This window comes from Medicago truncatula, chromosome 6 (assembly GCF_003473485.1).
Source record: "Medicago truncatula cultivar Jemalong A17 chromosome 6, MtrunA17r5.0-ANR, whole genome shotgun sequence".
Classification (NCBI taxonomy): Eukaryota; Viridiplantae; Streptophyta; class Magnoliopsida; order Fabales; family Fabaceae; genus Medicago; species Medicago truncatula.
In genome coordinates, this window is record NC_053047.1 from 7,519,751 (window position 1) to 7,535,335 (window position 15,585).

Here is a 15,585-nt window from a genome sequence, read left to right on the forward strand (position 1 = left end):
AAAAAACAACTCGTTTAATTATTGATTTAATAATTTGGTGTACCGGTACACTCAAATTGTTGGGTGTACCATAGAATTTGCCATATTATAAAGCTAACCAAACATATTTTTCCTAAATTCCTTAGAATAAAATTCTCATATTTATATTCCAAGGAATGTTATTCCTAGGAATAAATTTGATAAACTTAAAAGTCATAGGGGATGAATGTTTTTTCCCCCAAAGAAAGAATGTTTTTTTAAGAATGTTGTTGTTCACAGTAGTAAAAACAGTGAATCGCTTTTATGAAGCATTAAAAGAGCAAATATCGCTCATCATTGGAATTAAATATAAAAATATTAGTCTGGAAATATGAAATAAATAACCTATTAACCAAGCAATTTTAATGAGTTGTACCAAAGACGAATCGATTGAAAGAAAGTAGGTTTGATTCCTAGACGAAACAATCTTTGATCAGATTATCATTTTTTATCGATGACAACTAAGGTAGACATGGAAGAATGGTGGGTAATTTACCCCAACCAATACACATTAGCCACATAAGCACATTTTTAAGTGGTATCCATGAACTATTTTGACCCCACCAACAAATTGCTCATTTTCATTGGTTGGTGGGTAAATTACCCACTATTCTTCAAAGGTAATCTAGAAAAAACCCTTTTTATCGGACTATTTTGATCCACGACCAAACTCCAAATTATCAAGGTCCTTCTCTGCAAATAGGAGGGTTAACGTAAAATAAAAAGACAATTGTTCATGTCACAAGAGATTACTACGAAGATGTCGAACATGCAACTCCCGCGACATCTCCCATGAGAAGCAAACGAAACTTCTTAAGAAGATCAGTCATAACCATTAACTTGTTACCGAATCTAGTTTAAAACAATATTGATTTTATGACGAAATAAAATATAAAAAATAAATTTAATTATCATAAACAAACACGTATGATCCTCCGGTTTAATAAAAATTGCCAAAAAATAATCACTTTAACTTACTTTCAAACTATTGAACCCTAGCTCTCTCGCTTGGTTGCTGTCCAAGTAGGTGAAGCACTAGCTCTTTTTCATGCTTTACAATGGATACGTGACATGTGGTTTGACAACGTGAATTTTGTAGTCGACTTAAAATTAACAGCAGGTGCTATCTTATCGAACATAGATGATTTTATTGAGTTCGACCAAATAATTGCAGCACGTCAGAATACTTTGTCCTCCTCTTTCACAAACTCTAGGGTGGAGTTTAACCGGCGACAAGCTAACGTGGTAGCACATGCTCTTGCTCGTGAAGCCACTGATTCAGCTAGTTCCATTGTATTGCTACTCTTAATACGAATGAAATGTTATAAGCATCTTTTTGTCAAAAAAAAAAAAACTATTGAACCCTAAAAATAACAATTATTTTTAGTGATTTGTTTGTTAAAATTTTATATGTTAGGGATTAACTCAATTTTATTTTTTGTAGGAAAATAAATTGTAAAAAGCAATTTAGGTTTTTGTTTTTCACTCTTAAGTCCTCATAAATCTAAAAACAACAAAAGGACAAAATAGCGTTTGGAAAAAGCAAAGCCTTGTAACCAAATCCTACGTCGGAGGTTACGAAACAACACAACACAACACTCTCTGTTCATTCACTGTTTTCTCGCTATCTTCTTCAAATCATTCCATTTTCACGAACCTTCTCTCACTCTGCAACAAATGATTTGGTAACCCTTTCTCTTCTCTTTTTCTTTGTATTTCTCTTTTTTCTCCAAAAGGGTATCGCATAATGCTTTTTGTTTTTCGATCCGTTGCATTTTTTTCTGCAAAAATATTTGTTTTTGATTATACCCTTTTAGAGTTTTGTGTGTTATTTATGATTTTTATATGTTGTTTTGCTTAGTAAGAATGATAGTGTGTTTGTTTTGATTGTGTGGTTATTATGAATTACTAGATAGTTAATGTATTTGTGTAGTCGTTATGAGCTATGTAGCTGTGTGTCCAGTTCACTGGCACGATACATGTGGTTACATTCGATCACTTGTATCTTTTTCAATTATTACTAGTGGTTATGTGGCGGTGTGTACTAGTGTCATGTACCGTGTCCGTGTTGGTGCTTTTTAGGTCATGACATGGCAATCTACTTTGTATGTTTTGTTAAAGATTTGATTTGATGGGTTGTTTTGTTCATGTATTTGTGTTGTGTAGTTTCTATGAGCTATGTAAGGGCGATGTTTGTAATTGAAGAGTTGTCTAGTGTTTGATATGTCTAGGTGTCTGAAACCAACACGACATTGATACATGTGTTTATATGTCAGTGTCGATGTCATGCTAGTGCTTAATAGGTTATTAGCAATCTATTCTGTTTAGTCCATGTATTTGTGTGCTGTGTAGTTGTTATGAGCTATGTAACAGCGACATTTCCAATTGAAGGCATGTCTAGTGTCTGACACACTAACGCGATACCAATACATATGGTTACATTCAATCACTTATATATAACTTTTTAATTTATTACGGGTCTCTGTGCTGTTAATATATATAATTCACTGTAATTTGCTGTTAATATTTCTAATTTGTTGTTGTTTAGTTTGTTTAGTATAAAGCTCTCAAAGCTGCTAGTTAGTTTATAGCATAGTTGTTGTTAGTAATAGTATAGCTGTCAAATGACCTGTATATTTAGTATACTTACCCAATTGATGAATACAATTTAGGAATTCATTTTACCCAATTGACAGCTGTATACTAAACAAAGAAACTAACAACAAATTAGAAATATTAAAAGAAAATTACAGTGAATTAAATATATTAACATGTGTTAGTGGACATCGACACGGCATTGATACATGTGGTTACATTCAATCATCTATACCTTTTAGATTATTACTAGTGTTGTATACGTGGTGGTGTGTATTAGTATCGTGTACAGTGTCCGTGTCAGTGCTTTATAGGTTATGTGCAATCTACTTTGTGTGTTTAGTTAAAGATTCGATGGGATGTTAAAATCACTAGAAATTGCTGCTATAGAATATTTTTCCTCAAAGCTTGTATGTTTGTAACATATTTGCTTGTTTACGAATGACTGATGAAATACTAGATAGTTCATGTATATGCATTGTGTAGTTGTTATGAGTTATATAGCAGGGACACTTCTAGTTGACGGTTTGTCCAGTGCCCGACACGTGTTAGCATCCGACACCGACACGACATTGATACATGTGGTTACATACATTCAATCACTTTTATTTGTTTAAAATCATTACTAGTGTCTACGTGTTAGTGTTGTGTCCATTATCCGTGTCAAGTGCTTTATAATATATGCGCAATCTAATTTGTGTGTACTGCTGTTAAAGATTTGATGGTTTGCTTAGATCACTAGAAATTGCTGTTCTAGAATATTTTTCTTCAAAGATTATATATTTGTATTTTGAATGAATGAAGAGAGGATTAGTGAGTTTAGTTCTATAGCGAGGTGCAAGATTCAATTTTTTAATCATTCCTACTAGTCTTTGACTAACTCTTTAGTGAATGCCTTAAGCAAGAGGCTTCCTTCAGAAAGCGCATGCTTCACTGAAGAAAGGGACTCTTAGTTAATGAAGATAGCATAACATCGATAGTTTGCAAAACCCTTATCCAGTTACTGCCAAGATAAAAACCTCAGAGATTGACAACTTCTTATTTTCTTTTAACATTTCTCCACTCTATCCCATTTAGCAAATGCATTTTAGCAAGTACCAAGAGTGACTCCAATGCAGTGTTCTAAAACTTCAGAACAATTAAGAACACTGCTTGATTTTTCCCAACATTGAAGTTGAGTGACATGCCAATAATATGTCAGAAGAATTCCAATAGTTGGACAATTCTTAGGCCAAAAAGTCACAAATTGTGGGATCCTATAAAATAAGTTAAGAACAGAATTTTGGTTCTTGCTTTGGAGTAAAAGTGAGCGAGTGTCTATAAATCCTGTGTAGCATCTTATGGCCCACCAACATAATGTTAAGAACTCAATTTTGGTTATAACATCATATATGCTCTAAGCCTAAAGGCTCGCCTGAGACGCTCGCCTTTATTTGAAATCTGAAGCCTTTGTTTGTTTGCATGATTAATAAGCGCAGTTTAAGCCCATTGATTACCTTATTGTTTTGGATGTGACTGCTAAGTACTGTTCAATTTTTCCCTTTAATCATGTTCCATTCAGGGTGTCTTATTTACTTGTTTGATGTTTTGTTTCCCATTTTTTCATATTTTATATAAAGAATTGTTCTTTCACCATAACTAAATATTGTCGCTTTGTTTGATTTGGACAACACATGGAAAAATGAGTTTCAATATATAATCCATAAATAGATCATGCTTGTCGTTTTAAATTTGTTCAAATTGGTTTTTGAGCTTTGAATTCAATTTGGTTTGTCACTTGGGCTAATTCGTATATTTAACCGGTCGGTTTAATATTTTTCTTCAAATTTTCGCAGGTTGTGCTAAGATTTGACTGGATTTTGAAGCATATTGTATGGTTTTGATAGAGAGAATGGGTTATATTGGTTCTCATGGTGTTGCAGCTCTGCATAGATACAAATATAGTGGTGTAGATCATTCCTATGTGGCAAAATATGTACTACAGCCCTTCTGGACTCGCTTTGTTCATTTTTTTCCTCTATGGATGCCGTAAGTACTTTTTTCATTTCAAACTAATGTAGTTTTTCTGTTATAAATTAGTTATTTTATAATTATAAAAATATCTATTCACTTCGAGGTTTGTTATGAGTCCCATACTGGATGAGATATGACATGAAAACTGTTTACAAGTGGGGAGCCGTTTCACATTTTACAAGTCAGTTCTGTAGGGTTGAGGTAGGCCCGATCCAAATTCTAAGTTGGTATCCGAGTCTATCCAAGATTCATCGGGCCACCTGCTATTGCGCCACTTGAGTCACATTCAAGATGTCGAATTTTGGGTGTAAGTGGGGTGTGTTGACAGTCCTACATTGGGTGAATATATACCTAATAAAGTGTTAATGAGTGAGACATCGCTCACCTTATAAGTCGGTTTTCTAGGGTTGATTTAGGACTGACCCAAATTCTAAGAATGATGATAAACCACGTTAGGAAATTTGTATGTGAAATTGAGATTTGTTGTGAAACTTTTCTCGTATAATAATATGTTATCATTGTTATGTCTCTTCATCTTGATACTATCGTTTAAATGAGCACGCAAAGTTGGCCATAGCCTTAAGGTATAGAGAGGATTTGCCAGGAATGAAAAACAGGATAAAATTTCTCATTTTTGAATCAAGAGTCATATGCAGTTTATTAAAATGACAAAATGATTAGAACATCAAGTTTTATGATCAAATGTCATTTAGACTTTCCTTTCAATCTAAAAAATGTAAGTAGATGTTTTGCATTTTCTGTCTCTTACATGCACACACACTCATTCATGGAGACTATACTATTATTTACTTTTCTGTTGATACTCTGGTATAATTATTCTTCAATCTTATTTGTAATTTCCTTGTCACTAACTTCTACCTTTTATTTCATATATCCTCATTACTCGGCATTTTGGCTTCTGCGATATTATGCAGTCCAAACATGGTAAGCCTTTGCTTCCTTTATATTGTAGTATCATCTGTAATTGCGGCTGTTATTATGATCATAAGCTATATCATTGGCACTGATATTTGTTAAATTGTTTGGTTCCAGATAACTCTGATGGGATTTATGATGCTACTATTGTCTGCGTTGCTTGGCTATGTAAGTGAAACCTGAGTCCATTAATCATCCTAATCCATAAAGTTGAAAACATAATAGTGATAATTTTCCTGTTCCTCGCATTAATTTTCATTTTGCAAAAATGATATACAATGAAGTTTGCAATTTGTAGAAACAAGTATATACGAACTACCTTTAATATTGCTGATTAATTTCATGGTTTATTGAGATTATATTTAGTTGAAGTGTTCGATACATGGTCGTAGAAGTGATATTTCTTAATTTTATTCAGATATACTCACCTCAATTGGACACAGCTCCTCCAAGATGGGTTCATTTTGCACACGGGCTACTTTTGTTTTTATACCAGGTTGGTTAAATTCTCATATTGTGGTACCGGTCTCATGATGGTAACCGATTTTGGTAAATTTTATGCTTCAATATATATTTGATACTTGAAAAACAAGTCTTTTGAAATTGGTTCCTATTTATTTATTTTTTCAGCTTTAGTTCCTACATTTAAAGAAATAGCGTGCTTTAGTCCTTTTTTTTTTGTGCGACTCTCACTATCTAGAGACCACATTGGACTTGGTCTAATCCGAGTCAAGACGAGTGCACTAAAACACTTCCATAAATATGGCGTGGAGCTTTTTCATTGCCTATTTTTTATTCTCGCCAAGGACTTAAAAACACGGTTTTAAAGACTAAAGCACACTATTTTTGTTAAAGATTCTTATGGTTTATCTATAGGGGCCTTTTGTGTTATGATGGCTAAGTTAGTGATTAAGTTGTTTATATATAGACATTTGATGCTGTTGATGGGAAGCAAGCTAGACGAACGAATTCTTCAAGTCCATTAGGGGAGCTGTTCGATCATGGTTATTTTCCTTCACCATTTTTTTTCATTTTCTTATTATATTTTTCATCATGTATGTCATTGATGAAGATATTTTTGACTATATTGCAGGGTGTGATGCACTTGCTTGTACAGTACGTCTCTTTTAGCTTTATCGCTATTGTGTTCAAACCATCAAAAGAAAATAATGTCATCTTGAGAACTGCTTTTCAGTTTGAAGCACTTGCTTTTGGGAGCACATCGATGTGTGGAAGAAGTACTTTCTGGTGGTGGTTAATATCTGCAGTTACATTTTATGGCGCAACGTGGGAGCAGTAAGTTACTATGTTCAATTAATATTTTTAGTAGAATTGTTTCATTTTCCATTAGCAATATTTTTAAGCCTTTGTTTACAAGTTTAAGGTCTGTTTAAATTGACTTATTTGAGTTTATCTACTGACATAAGCACTTGTGAGATTGTTTATGAGAACTTACAGAGACAACTTGTGTAAATAGCTTATATGAAAACAGTTTAACTTTATTTTATAGTTTATTATATAAATAGTTTATACATAAGCATTTATATGATAAGAGCTTATGCTATAAACTTAGTTAACCTGTTTATCCAATCAGGGTCTGTTTTTGTCCTGTATATATCGTAGTATTTGAATGAAATGCATCTGATTCTCAAGCTGGCATCTATTCTATTGACCATTCGGCATGATTGTACAATTTAATACCATATTCTATGTATACTTTTAGACAGTATAGCAATATTGATATTCTTTTAAATGTTTTTGATGCAGCTACTTCACCAATACACTGATACTTCCTGTTGTAAATGGACCTACAGAGGGTCTTATGATAATATACCTCAGTCACTTTTTCACTGCTGTCGTTGGTATGCCCTTTCTGTGAGTTTTTATTGTAAATTTAATTTGTATACAGTGACAGTGTAAAATAGTTTTATACAGACATTCAATCAAATTTCACCTTTTAGATATTTGTGTAGATATTTTAGAAACTAATAAATTAATAACTTATGTAAATGGTGAGATCTTATTGGACGTTTTTGTATAACTTTTTTTACACCATCAGAGCATACGAATTAAACTCGTTTATTATTACATATGCTTAAAAAGCCAATGCGTATTGTTATCGTTGTAATTATTTTTCTACAGGTGCTGAGTGGTGGGCTCAGCAATTTGGAAAGTCTTTGCCTTTTTTGAATTGGTTGCCTTTTATTTCTGGTAAGACTGTCGATCTGTATATTCTTTCTTTATTTGGGACAAAAGCTTAAATTTCTCTATTCTTTAATGCTAATTGCGATAATGATTATACTTCGACCTGAGTTTCACATCCCTAATAATTATGCTTCTCCAATATGATCTGGTTTACACAACCTTCAAATGATATAGTCGAGCTTAACTTGAAAAATATTATCGGTCTATTTATAGTTAGTCTCATTGTTGGGTAAGTTCATGATAATTGTTGCTTGATTTTCATGGTTGTTAATAAGGGCACTGAAGGAATGAAAGGAAAATGCAAAATGACAACAAATAGTGAATTGATCTGGGGCTGAATGTGAAATCTAAAAATAGGCTTCTAATGTAGTAAAACAAGTCAACGATTAAATTGTACAATTCATAATCACAAAAGAGAATTCAAAACATACCTTGGATCCATTGATGAGAGAAATGAGGCGTGAATGATCATGTATGGATGATGGATGGTTGAAATATTTGAGTTTATTAAAGTTGTCTTATGAAATGAATGATGGATGAATCACTACAAAAAAACTCAAATATTTGTAGTGATTCATAAGACAAATATTTGAGTTTTTTTTGTAGTGATTCATTCATCGTTCATTTCATAAGAAAACTTCAACAAACTCAAATATTTCAATCATCCATCATCCATACATCATCATTCACGCCTCATTTCTCCCATCAATGGATCCAAGGTATGTTTTAAATTCTCTTTTGTGATCATGAATTGTACAATTTAATCGTTGACTTGTTTTATATTAGAAGCCTATTTTTAGATTTCACGTTCAGCCCCAAATCAATTCACTATTTGTTGTCATTTTGCATTTTCATAACTCCTTTTGAATTTTCTTTTTGGATTTCAGATGTTCCAACATACAGTGCTATATTTTTGAATTTTCTTTTTGGATTTCAGATGTTCCAACATACAGTGCTATATTGTGTTTGATGATAGCTTTTGGAGTTATACCAACCGTCGCACTCAAGTATGTATAGCTAAAACTATTGAAGTTTAATCTTTTCTAGCATGCACAGTACCGCGTTAGTCCTTGGCATAAAGTTTCTGTATTCTTTTCCAACTTTTAAACCTGAAACAATTTCTTTTAGGTTAACTTTATATTTTGTTACTGCGCGATCCTCGTGAATTTCTGTATACTTATTTACGAAGTTATTTGATGTTGATGAAGGTTTTTTCAAATGTCAACATTATTATCTATTGGTTCTATGCAGTGTTATCAATGTTTATAAGGTTGTGAAGTCAAGAAATGGAAGTATGCCTCTTGCATTAGCAATGGTAAGACCTTTTCTTATTGGAATTCTTTCCTATAATCTGGTTACTTTGTTCATGATTGCCTTTTTGTGTGCAGCTTTATCCGTTTGTTGTCCTTGTCGGAGGAGTGCTTATGTGGTATAACTCAACTCAACACGCATCATTTTTGTTCCTAGTTTTATTTTGAATGCAAGCGCTTATACTTGGGTGATTTTGTTGCAGGGATTATTTGTCACCATCTGACATCATAGCCAATTATCCACATTTAGTTGTCATGGGAACTGGGCTTACTTTCGGATATCTTGTGGTAAGATAGCTATGTCTTCAATCCGTAAAACTGTTGAGTTTTGTAAGATAGCTTCTAGGGTTGAGGTAGGCTTAGGCCCTGTTTGGATAAACAGCTTTGTTAAGCGCTTATAGCATAAATGCTTTTCATACAAGTTTTCATGTATAAACTATTTCTATAACAAAAGATAAAATAAAATCGAACTATTTTCATATAAGATACAAGCTGTTTTCATAAACTATCACAGCCAATGGACATGTCATAAGTTGTTTCTTAAATTATATATTTTGCATTTAGCTTCCTTATGTGTACAATCATCTCAGTCCTTATAGTATGACTTTTACTGATAGAAGCTCAATTTTGCAGGGAAGGATGATTTTGTCTCACTTATGTGATGAACCAAAAGGCTTAAAAACTGGAATGTGCATGGTATTAAGCTGTTTTATTTGGATGTTACTTTCTAAATTTCTTAAGATGCATTATTTTTTCATATTTGGCTATTGCCCCTCATTATGAATTAACGAAGTAATGAATCGATAACTTTATAATAATAATTGAGTTATATATATATATATATATATATATATATATATATATTATTACAGACTCATCGTTCATGATGTGTTCATGACGGCAAAGAAAATGTTAGCTCAATGAAAATGCTTTGATCAATGTAGCCAAATTATTGGAAGTGATATTAATTGTTAAAGTTTATTTCACAAAGATAATTGATGTAAGCATTGTTCATCTTGTACAGTCCCTCATGTATCTACCACTCGCCATTGCTAATGCACTTGCATCAAGGCTAAATGATGGGTATGTACTGTGATTTTACTTTCTAAATTCCTTTGATTGATGTAATTTGATTATTAGTCACATTTATCTTCTCATGGAAATTGTTTTTTGGCAGGGTTCCTTTAGTTAATGAGAGACTAGTTCTTCTTGGTTACTGTGCATTTACAGGTACATATACCGGTTTAATCATTGATATTGCTGGCATCGAACAGTTTACTCCACGTCCACATAACTAATGAAAATTTAAAACGGTCAATGAAATTGAAAATCATCGATTACATTTATTCTTTTGGATCAGTTAATTTAGTCTTTGATATCATCTGAGAGAGTATTGTGATCGATGAATTTCAATTTCAACGATTTCTTGGAAATTTATTAATATCAGGGACGGAATTTTAGTTTTGTTTTACAGTTGAGATGTAGTACTTATGCAGTTCATTATATCACTTCTGGTTTTCCTGCCTGATGATTCTGTTTCTGCAAACACAGCATCGCTTTACTTGCATTTCGCGACATCTGTCATTCATGAAATTACGAATGCCCTGGGAATATATTGCTTCAGGTAAGTTAACTTGAACTAAATTAGTGTCTAATGTATGGTTGAAGTTAGTACATAAATATGAGTTTTTGTTGAACTTTGTTTTTGGAAAAGTTGATGATAACTTGTCCTAAGCTATGTGTCCGGGTGGCAAACATGCGTCGGTGTCCGACACTCATACAATACTTGTATGACACGTGTCGAACAACTCAGACAAGTGTCCTAAAAAAAATCTTTTGACACGTCTTGGACACTCCTCACACACAAGTTTATCTAAACGATGTTAATATTTTATTTTATCATAATAAGTATATATGTATTCACGTCGGTGTCCGTATCGGCTATGTTGTCCACATTATAGGTCCTAAGAACAATGTTTTTTGATTCTAAGTGCTTTCCTATTGTTCCATTGCAGGATAACTAGGAAGGAAGCTTAAATCTACCAAGATTTTTCATTTAGGTATGCCCTTTTCTAATTCATTGGTTGAGTTTTTGGACATTTTCTTTGATCACTTTTGTGAAAGCCAAAAATGATTTTGGACAGGTAAAATTGATTGACATGTTAGAGTATTCTTGAGTAAAATTGATTTTCTCTCTAGAATGGATTCTAGCACAAAATTGGGATTTTGAAATTTTGCCTCCGAACATAATTTTTCTCTCTCAGATTTGTCATACAACTTACTTTTATGCGAATGTATCAAAACTTAAATAATTATACATCAAATTCACTTTTGATCAAAATCAATTAATTCGTAGTTAATTTTCATTGCCGCAAAACCAAACACACAATCAATTTCATCTCTCCATGTTTTGTTGATTCACTTTTTTTGTCATTTCAGCTTGCAAGTCAAGAGAACTACCGGCAAGGTTTTGGTCAATACTAATTTTGCTACATGGCAATTTTCATTATGTATTGATTCTTAGATAGGTTAGGAGATTTATTTGTGGAAAAATTCCATTTTCACCACTATGAATATATTGATGATAGCTTTAATGTGAATTGAAAAGGAAAATACTTATCTCAATGGTTGATTTCAATTTGAGAACCATTCCTCTCAAATCTCCCATAAAAGTTGTTTTTTGTTTTACAAAAATATTAAGTTTCACTTGTGAAAACTTATTCCTTTATTTTATTGACAACAATATTGAACAAGCATAAATAAACCTATGATAAATTAAACAAATTCTGATCAATAATTGGAATGTCCATTGATAAATTAAACATTAAAATTTAGTGAAAATGTGTTCGATTATTTAATAAGACAGTATGATATAACGTCGAAGTGTTCAAAAAAGAACAGATGTTAACATGGTTTGTTCAATTCAACTGTGTAAATACGAGGAATGCAACTCCATATCGATATACCATACACATTCAACGGTCATTGTTCGTTACTGTCTTTGTTGCAACATTCATAAAAACCACGCATAACACAATCAAATACAGTAATTATACATAAAAACCACCCATAACTAATTCACTTTTCCTTTCCTTTACTTGTTCCCTCCCAAGGAACTTTTTGGAACGTATACAAAAGTTAACGCTTAGCAAAGCTTGTAGCTCTATTCTTTGGAGCTTCTCATGTATGGAAAAGGTCGACTAACAGTTCCTGGTACAAACACGGGAATACTTTGCAAACATTAAAGTTTAGTGAGAAGGTGTTTGATTAATTGATAAGACAATATATGATACTATATCGAAGCATCTACATAGTTAGTGTCTAAAATATACCAAACATGTCACCGCCCATCTGTGTTGCTGCGAGTATTGGTGGTCGAGACCATTGTGTTTGTTGGGATGATTCTGAAGTAGGAGGATTGCATGTACGCTGGTGGTAGGTTAATACTTTCATAGGGTGATGATTGGTGGAAGAGGTGACTTGATTCTGCCTGGAGAGTGAATGAATGCTGGGATCGTTATTTATGCACTAGAGAAATCTGGTCAGTCTCCACCTCCTCCTCTTCACCATAGATCGAATAAGGGTCTTCATTGTCGTTCAGAATCGGCGCTCTTGTGTGGGCGGACTCTTCAACCTGCATGTTCGCCATTTCACAGTTAGAACATGCAAAAAAAGGGAGAGAGGATTATATATACCTTTCTATATTGATAGATGATGAATACTCTTAAACTATTGTCTGTTGTTTGTTATTGTCTTGTCACAACATTCATAACTATAAATCTCAATTGCTATGATATGAACATATTTGCTTTTTGGATCCAATTTTGTGTATGGTAATGGTTGTCCACTATCTTGTGTTATAGACTTCCAAAAAAGAAGAAAAGGAGGAAGAGAATTATAGTGATGAAATGATGGTTGATAAGAAGAATAAGAGTTGTGCAAAAACATTATATATTATAGTGAAAGATTAATGTTGCAAAACCTGAATCCTATTTGTGACTATTGTTTCAAAATCGAATGAAATAACACTAATGCAAATTCAACTCTCTTTGGCACATGAAGGGTGTGAGCTCTTATTTATATTGGAAATTGTTCTTGAAATACAGTGGAAGTGGACCCCAATTGTTGTGTGTTTTATTCTTGAATTAAGGTTGCATTCGTCTGTTTCCTGCAAAAAAAAAAAAAAAAAGTCCAAACGTTGAGACAAATGACCTAAAGTCCATTAATTAAAGTCTGAAGAAAAATAAATCTTAAAGATTTGGCCAACAAATTAAATATATTTGAGAAGGTATACTATGTTTGAGACCTTCTTATTTAAGGTTAGGGTTATTTCCCTTGTGAAGGATATTTTGAAGTGGAAGAGAAAGATCTCAAACTCACAAAATTATAAGCTTCCCTTTCACTTAGCTACATACATTTAAATTAGGAAAATCTTAACTTATACCCTTAAAGCACAAGATAAGGAACCCAATATAATAATTTTTTGTTGAAATATGTGCATTTAATTTTATTTTTGAATTTGTAATGAATAGAATACATAAATTAAAGGAATATTTCTACTTAACATGACCCTTAACTTAATTAATGGCAAAATCATTTGTGAACTTGGAAAACGGGAAAGGTGAATTTGCCTTTCAGTTAATAACCAATGGCTGATTGATGATAAGTTGATTTCCTCCATTATTGCCTCAAGGGTGATCAATGCTTTCGATTTTTTTAAAGACTAGAAGAATTCAATGTTATTAATACTCTTTCCGTCCCAAATTATATATCACTTTAGAAAAAAAAATTGTTTCAAATTATATGTCACTTTACAATATCAATCAAACATTAATGTTACTTTTTTTATTATATTCTTAATTATTTATTACTTTTTCTTCTTTCAATTCTTTCATTTATTTTTCCCATATCATTTATTAAGGAAAATTTTGTAAAACAACTCATAATATCTCTTTCCCACACAATATAAATTACATTTCTTAATACGTATGAAATGCCCAAAATATCATACAATTTAGAACGGAGAGATTATTATTATTATTATTTATGCTTTGTGCTGAATTAGAGTCATTGGATCTTTTAAGACTCCACTTTTTACACTTGTTTACTGAATTTTAAGCACTCTGTCAGATCAATACTCCCTCTGGTATCAAATGTAAGTAACTTTTCACTTTTTTGGTTCATTCAATAAATAATGCATGTAGTCCATAATATAGACCACATACATCAATTATTGAATGAACTAAAAAGTGAAAAGTTGCTTACATTTGAGACCGGGGGTAGTAATGTATATTCCCTTTCAGTCTAGTCTAATAAGTGTAGTAGGGGTGTTCAAAATTGGAAACCGTTAAGGATTACTCCATCCGTACCATATCATAAGCAAAAAAAATCACACTTATTAAGAAAACTAAAACATAGTACTTCCTCCGTTCCACAATAAATGAGCCATTTGCAAAAAAAAAATGTCCCAAAATAACTGAACCATTTCACTTTTCAATACAATATTAATGTGGCTCCTACATAAAGTAAAGCCTTGAGTTGACAGCATTTGAACTACTACAGGGCCGACCTAATGTATTTTAAGGTTTAAATTGAAATTTAAAAATTGAAATTTAAAAATAAATCTTGAAGATTTGCCCTACAAATTAAATATATTTGAGAAGGTATACTATGAATTTTCCAAAAAAAATCAGAATTTTTTAACACCAAAAACATAAAAATTCATTTTTAATTCATGATTTGTTAAATAATTTTTTTTTTGAGAGATTGTCATAATATTCTACCTATTTCTTGAAAATTTCATTAGAATATATGATGTTTGGACATGAGTTGATTAAAAATTAGGGATTAATTTCATAGATGGAAAATTTTGGGGGATCAAAAGCCTAAATAATATTTTAGGGGGAGTAAAATCAAATGTTGGTATATTTAGGGCGACGAGTTACTTATTTAACCATATTTTTATTTATAATCAATTTTACAAGTAAATAAATTCAAAATCTATTTCTGTTACTTTAGAACCTAACACATACTTAGCTTATTTCAACTAAAAAAGTCTAAGGTTCACAATTTTTTATCTTTGTAGGAATAAGGAAACATTTCAATCTTGCAATAGAAATGTGGGTAGAAATTGTTGTCAAAATTTCGATTTAATCCTAAAATTTAAGATTTAGCGACTTTATTCACCTTCAACGACTTAAGTTCATATTTCTTACGAGGATCAAGTATGTGATCTCTTCTCCCAATCTATTGTACGCCCCCTTATAAGAAATATGTTATATTGGATATACAAGTTAAATTTATCCAAGCACCTAAAAGCAAGCCCTAGTGTTGTCCAATCTTAGCCCAGCGTTGAACGAAGTAAACCTTTTCATCTTCCTTCTTAACATCAACCTCAAACTCATTTCCGATATGATCAAACACAAAGACATGATTTATTAGTACTACGAATAGCAATCAACAGTAAAGAGTACAGGCAATTCAGCTTTCACCTACAAATACCAACATA

At 32.1% G+C, this 15,585-nt stretch overlaps 1 protein-coding gene across 1 annotated transcript; it reads left to right on the forward strand.

The window, feature by feature from the left end:
- The first annotated feature begins 1,536 nt into the window (after window positions 1-1,536).
- LOC25495649 (choline/ethanolaminephosphotransferase 1) lies at window positions 1,537-11,744 on the forward strand. Its single transcript, XM_013595876.3, has 20 exons — window positions 1,537-1,703; window positions 4,449-4,641; window positions 5,562-5,571; window positions 5,680-5,730; window positions 5,981-6,058; window positions 6,491-6,566; window positions 6,656-6,678; window positions 6,758-6,858; window positions 7,330-7,424; window positions 7,705-7,773; window positions 8,705-8,774; window positions 9,019-9,082; window positions 9,156-9,196; window positions 9,281-9,365; window positions 9,711-9,773; window positions 10,102-10,160; window positions 10,255-10,307; window positions 10,629-10,701; window positions 11,093-11,137; window positions 11,517-11,744. The coding sequence occupies exons 2-19, from the start codon at window positions 4,487-4,489 to the stop codon at window positions 11,112-11,114; spliced, it is 1,188 nt and encodes a 395-aa protein (XP_013451330.2). The 5' UTR covers window positions 1,537-1,703; window positions 4,449-4,486; the 3' UTR covers window positions 11,115-11,137; window positions 11,517-11,744.
- Window positions 11,745-15,585: the final 3,841 nt, after the last annotated feature.

Excerpts from the sequence above, each read along its gene's own strand:
- LOC25495649 (XM_013595876.3), top strand. The coding sequence starts at position 4,487 with ATGGTTTTGATAGAGAGAATGGGTTATATTGGTTCTCATGGTGTTGCA. Across the intron at positions 9,197-9,280 it reads GTCGGAGGAGTGCTTATGTG|GGATTATTTGTCACCATCTG; the intron begins GTATAACTCAAC and ends ATTTTGTTGCAG. Across the intron at positions 9,774-10,101 it reads TAAAAACTGGAATGTGCATG|TCCCTCATGTATCTACCACT; the intron begins GTATTAAGCTGT and ends CATCTTGTACAG.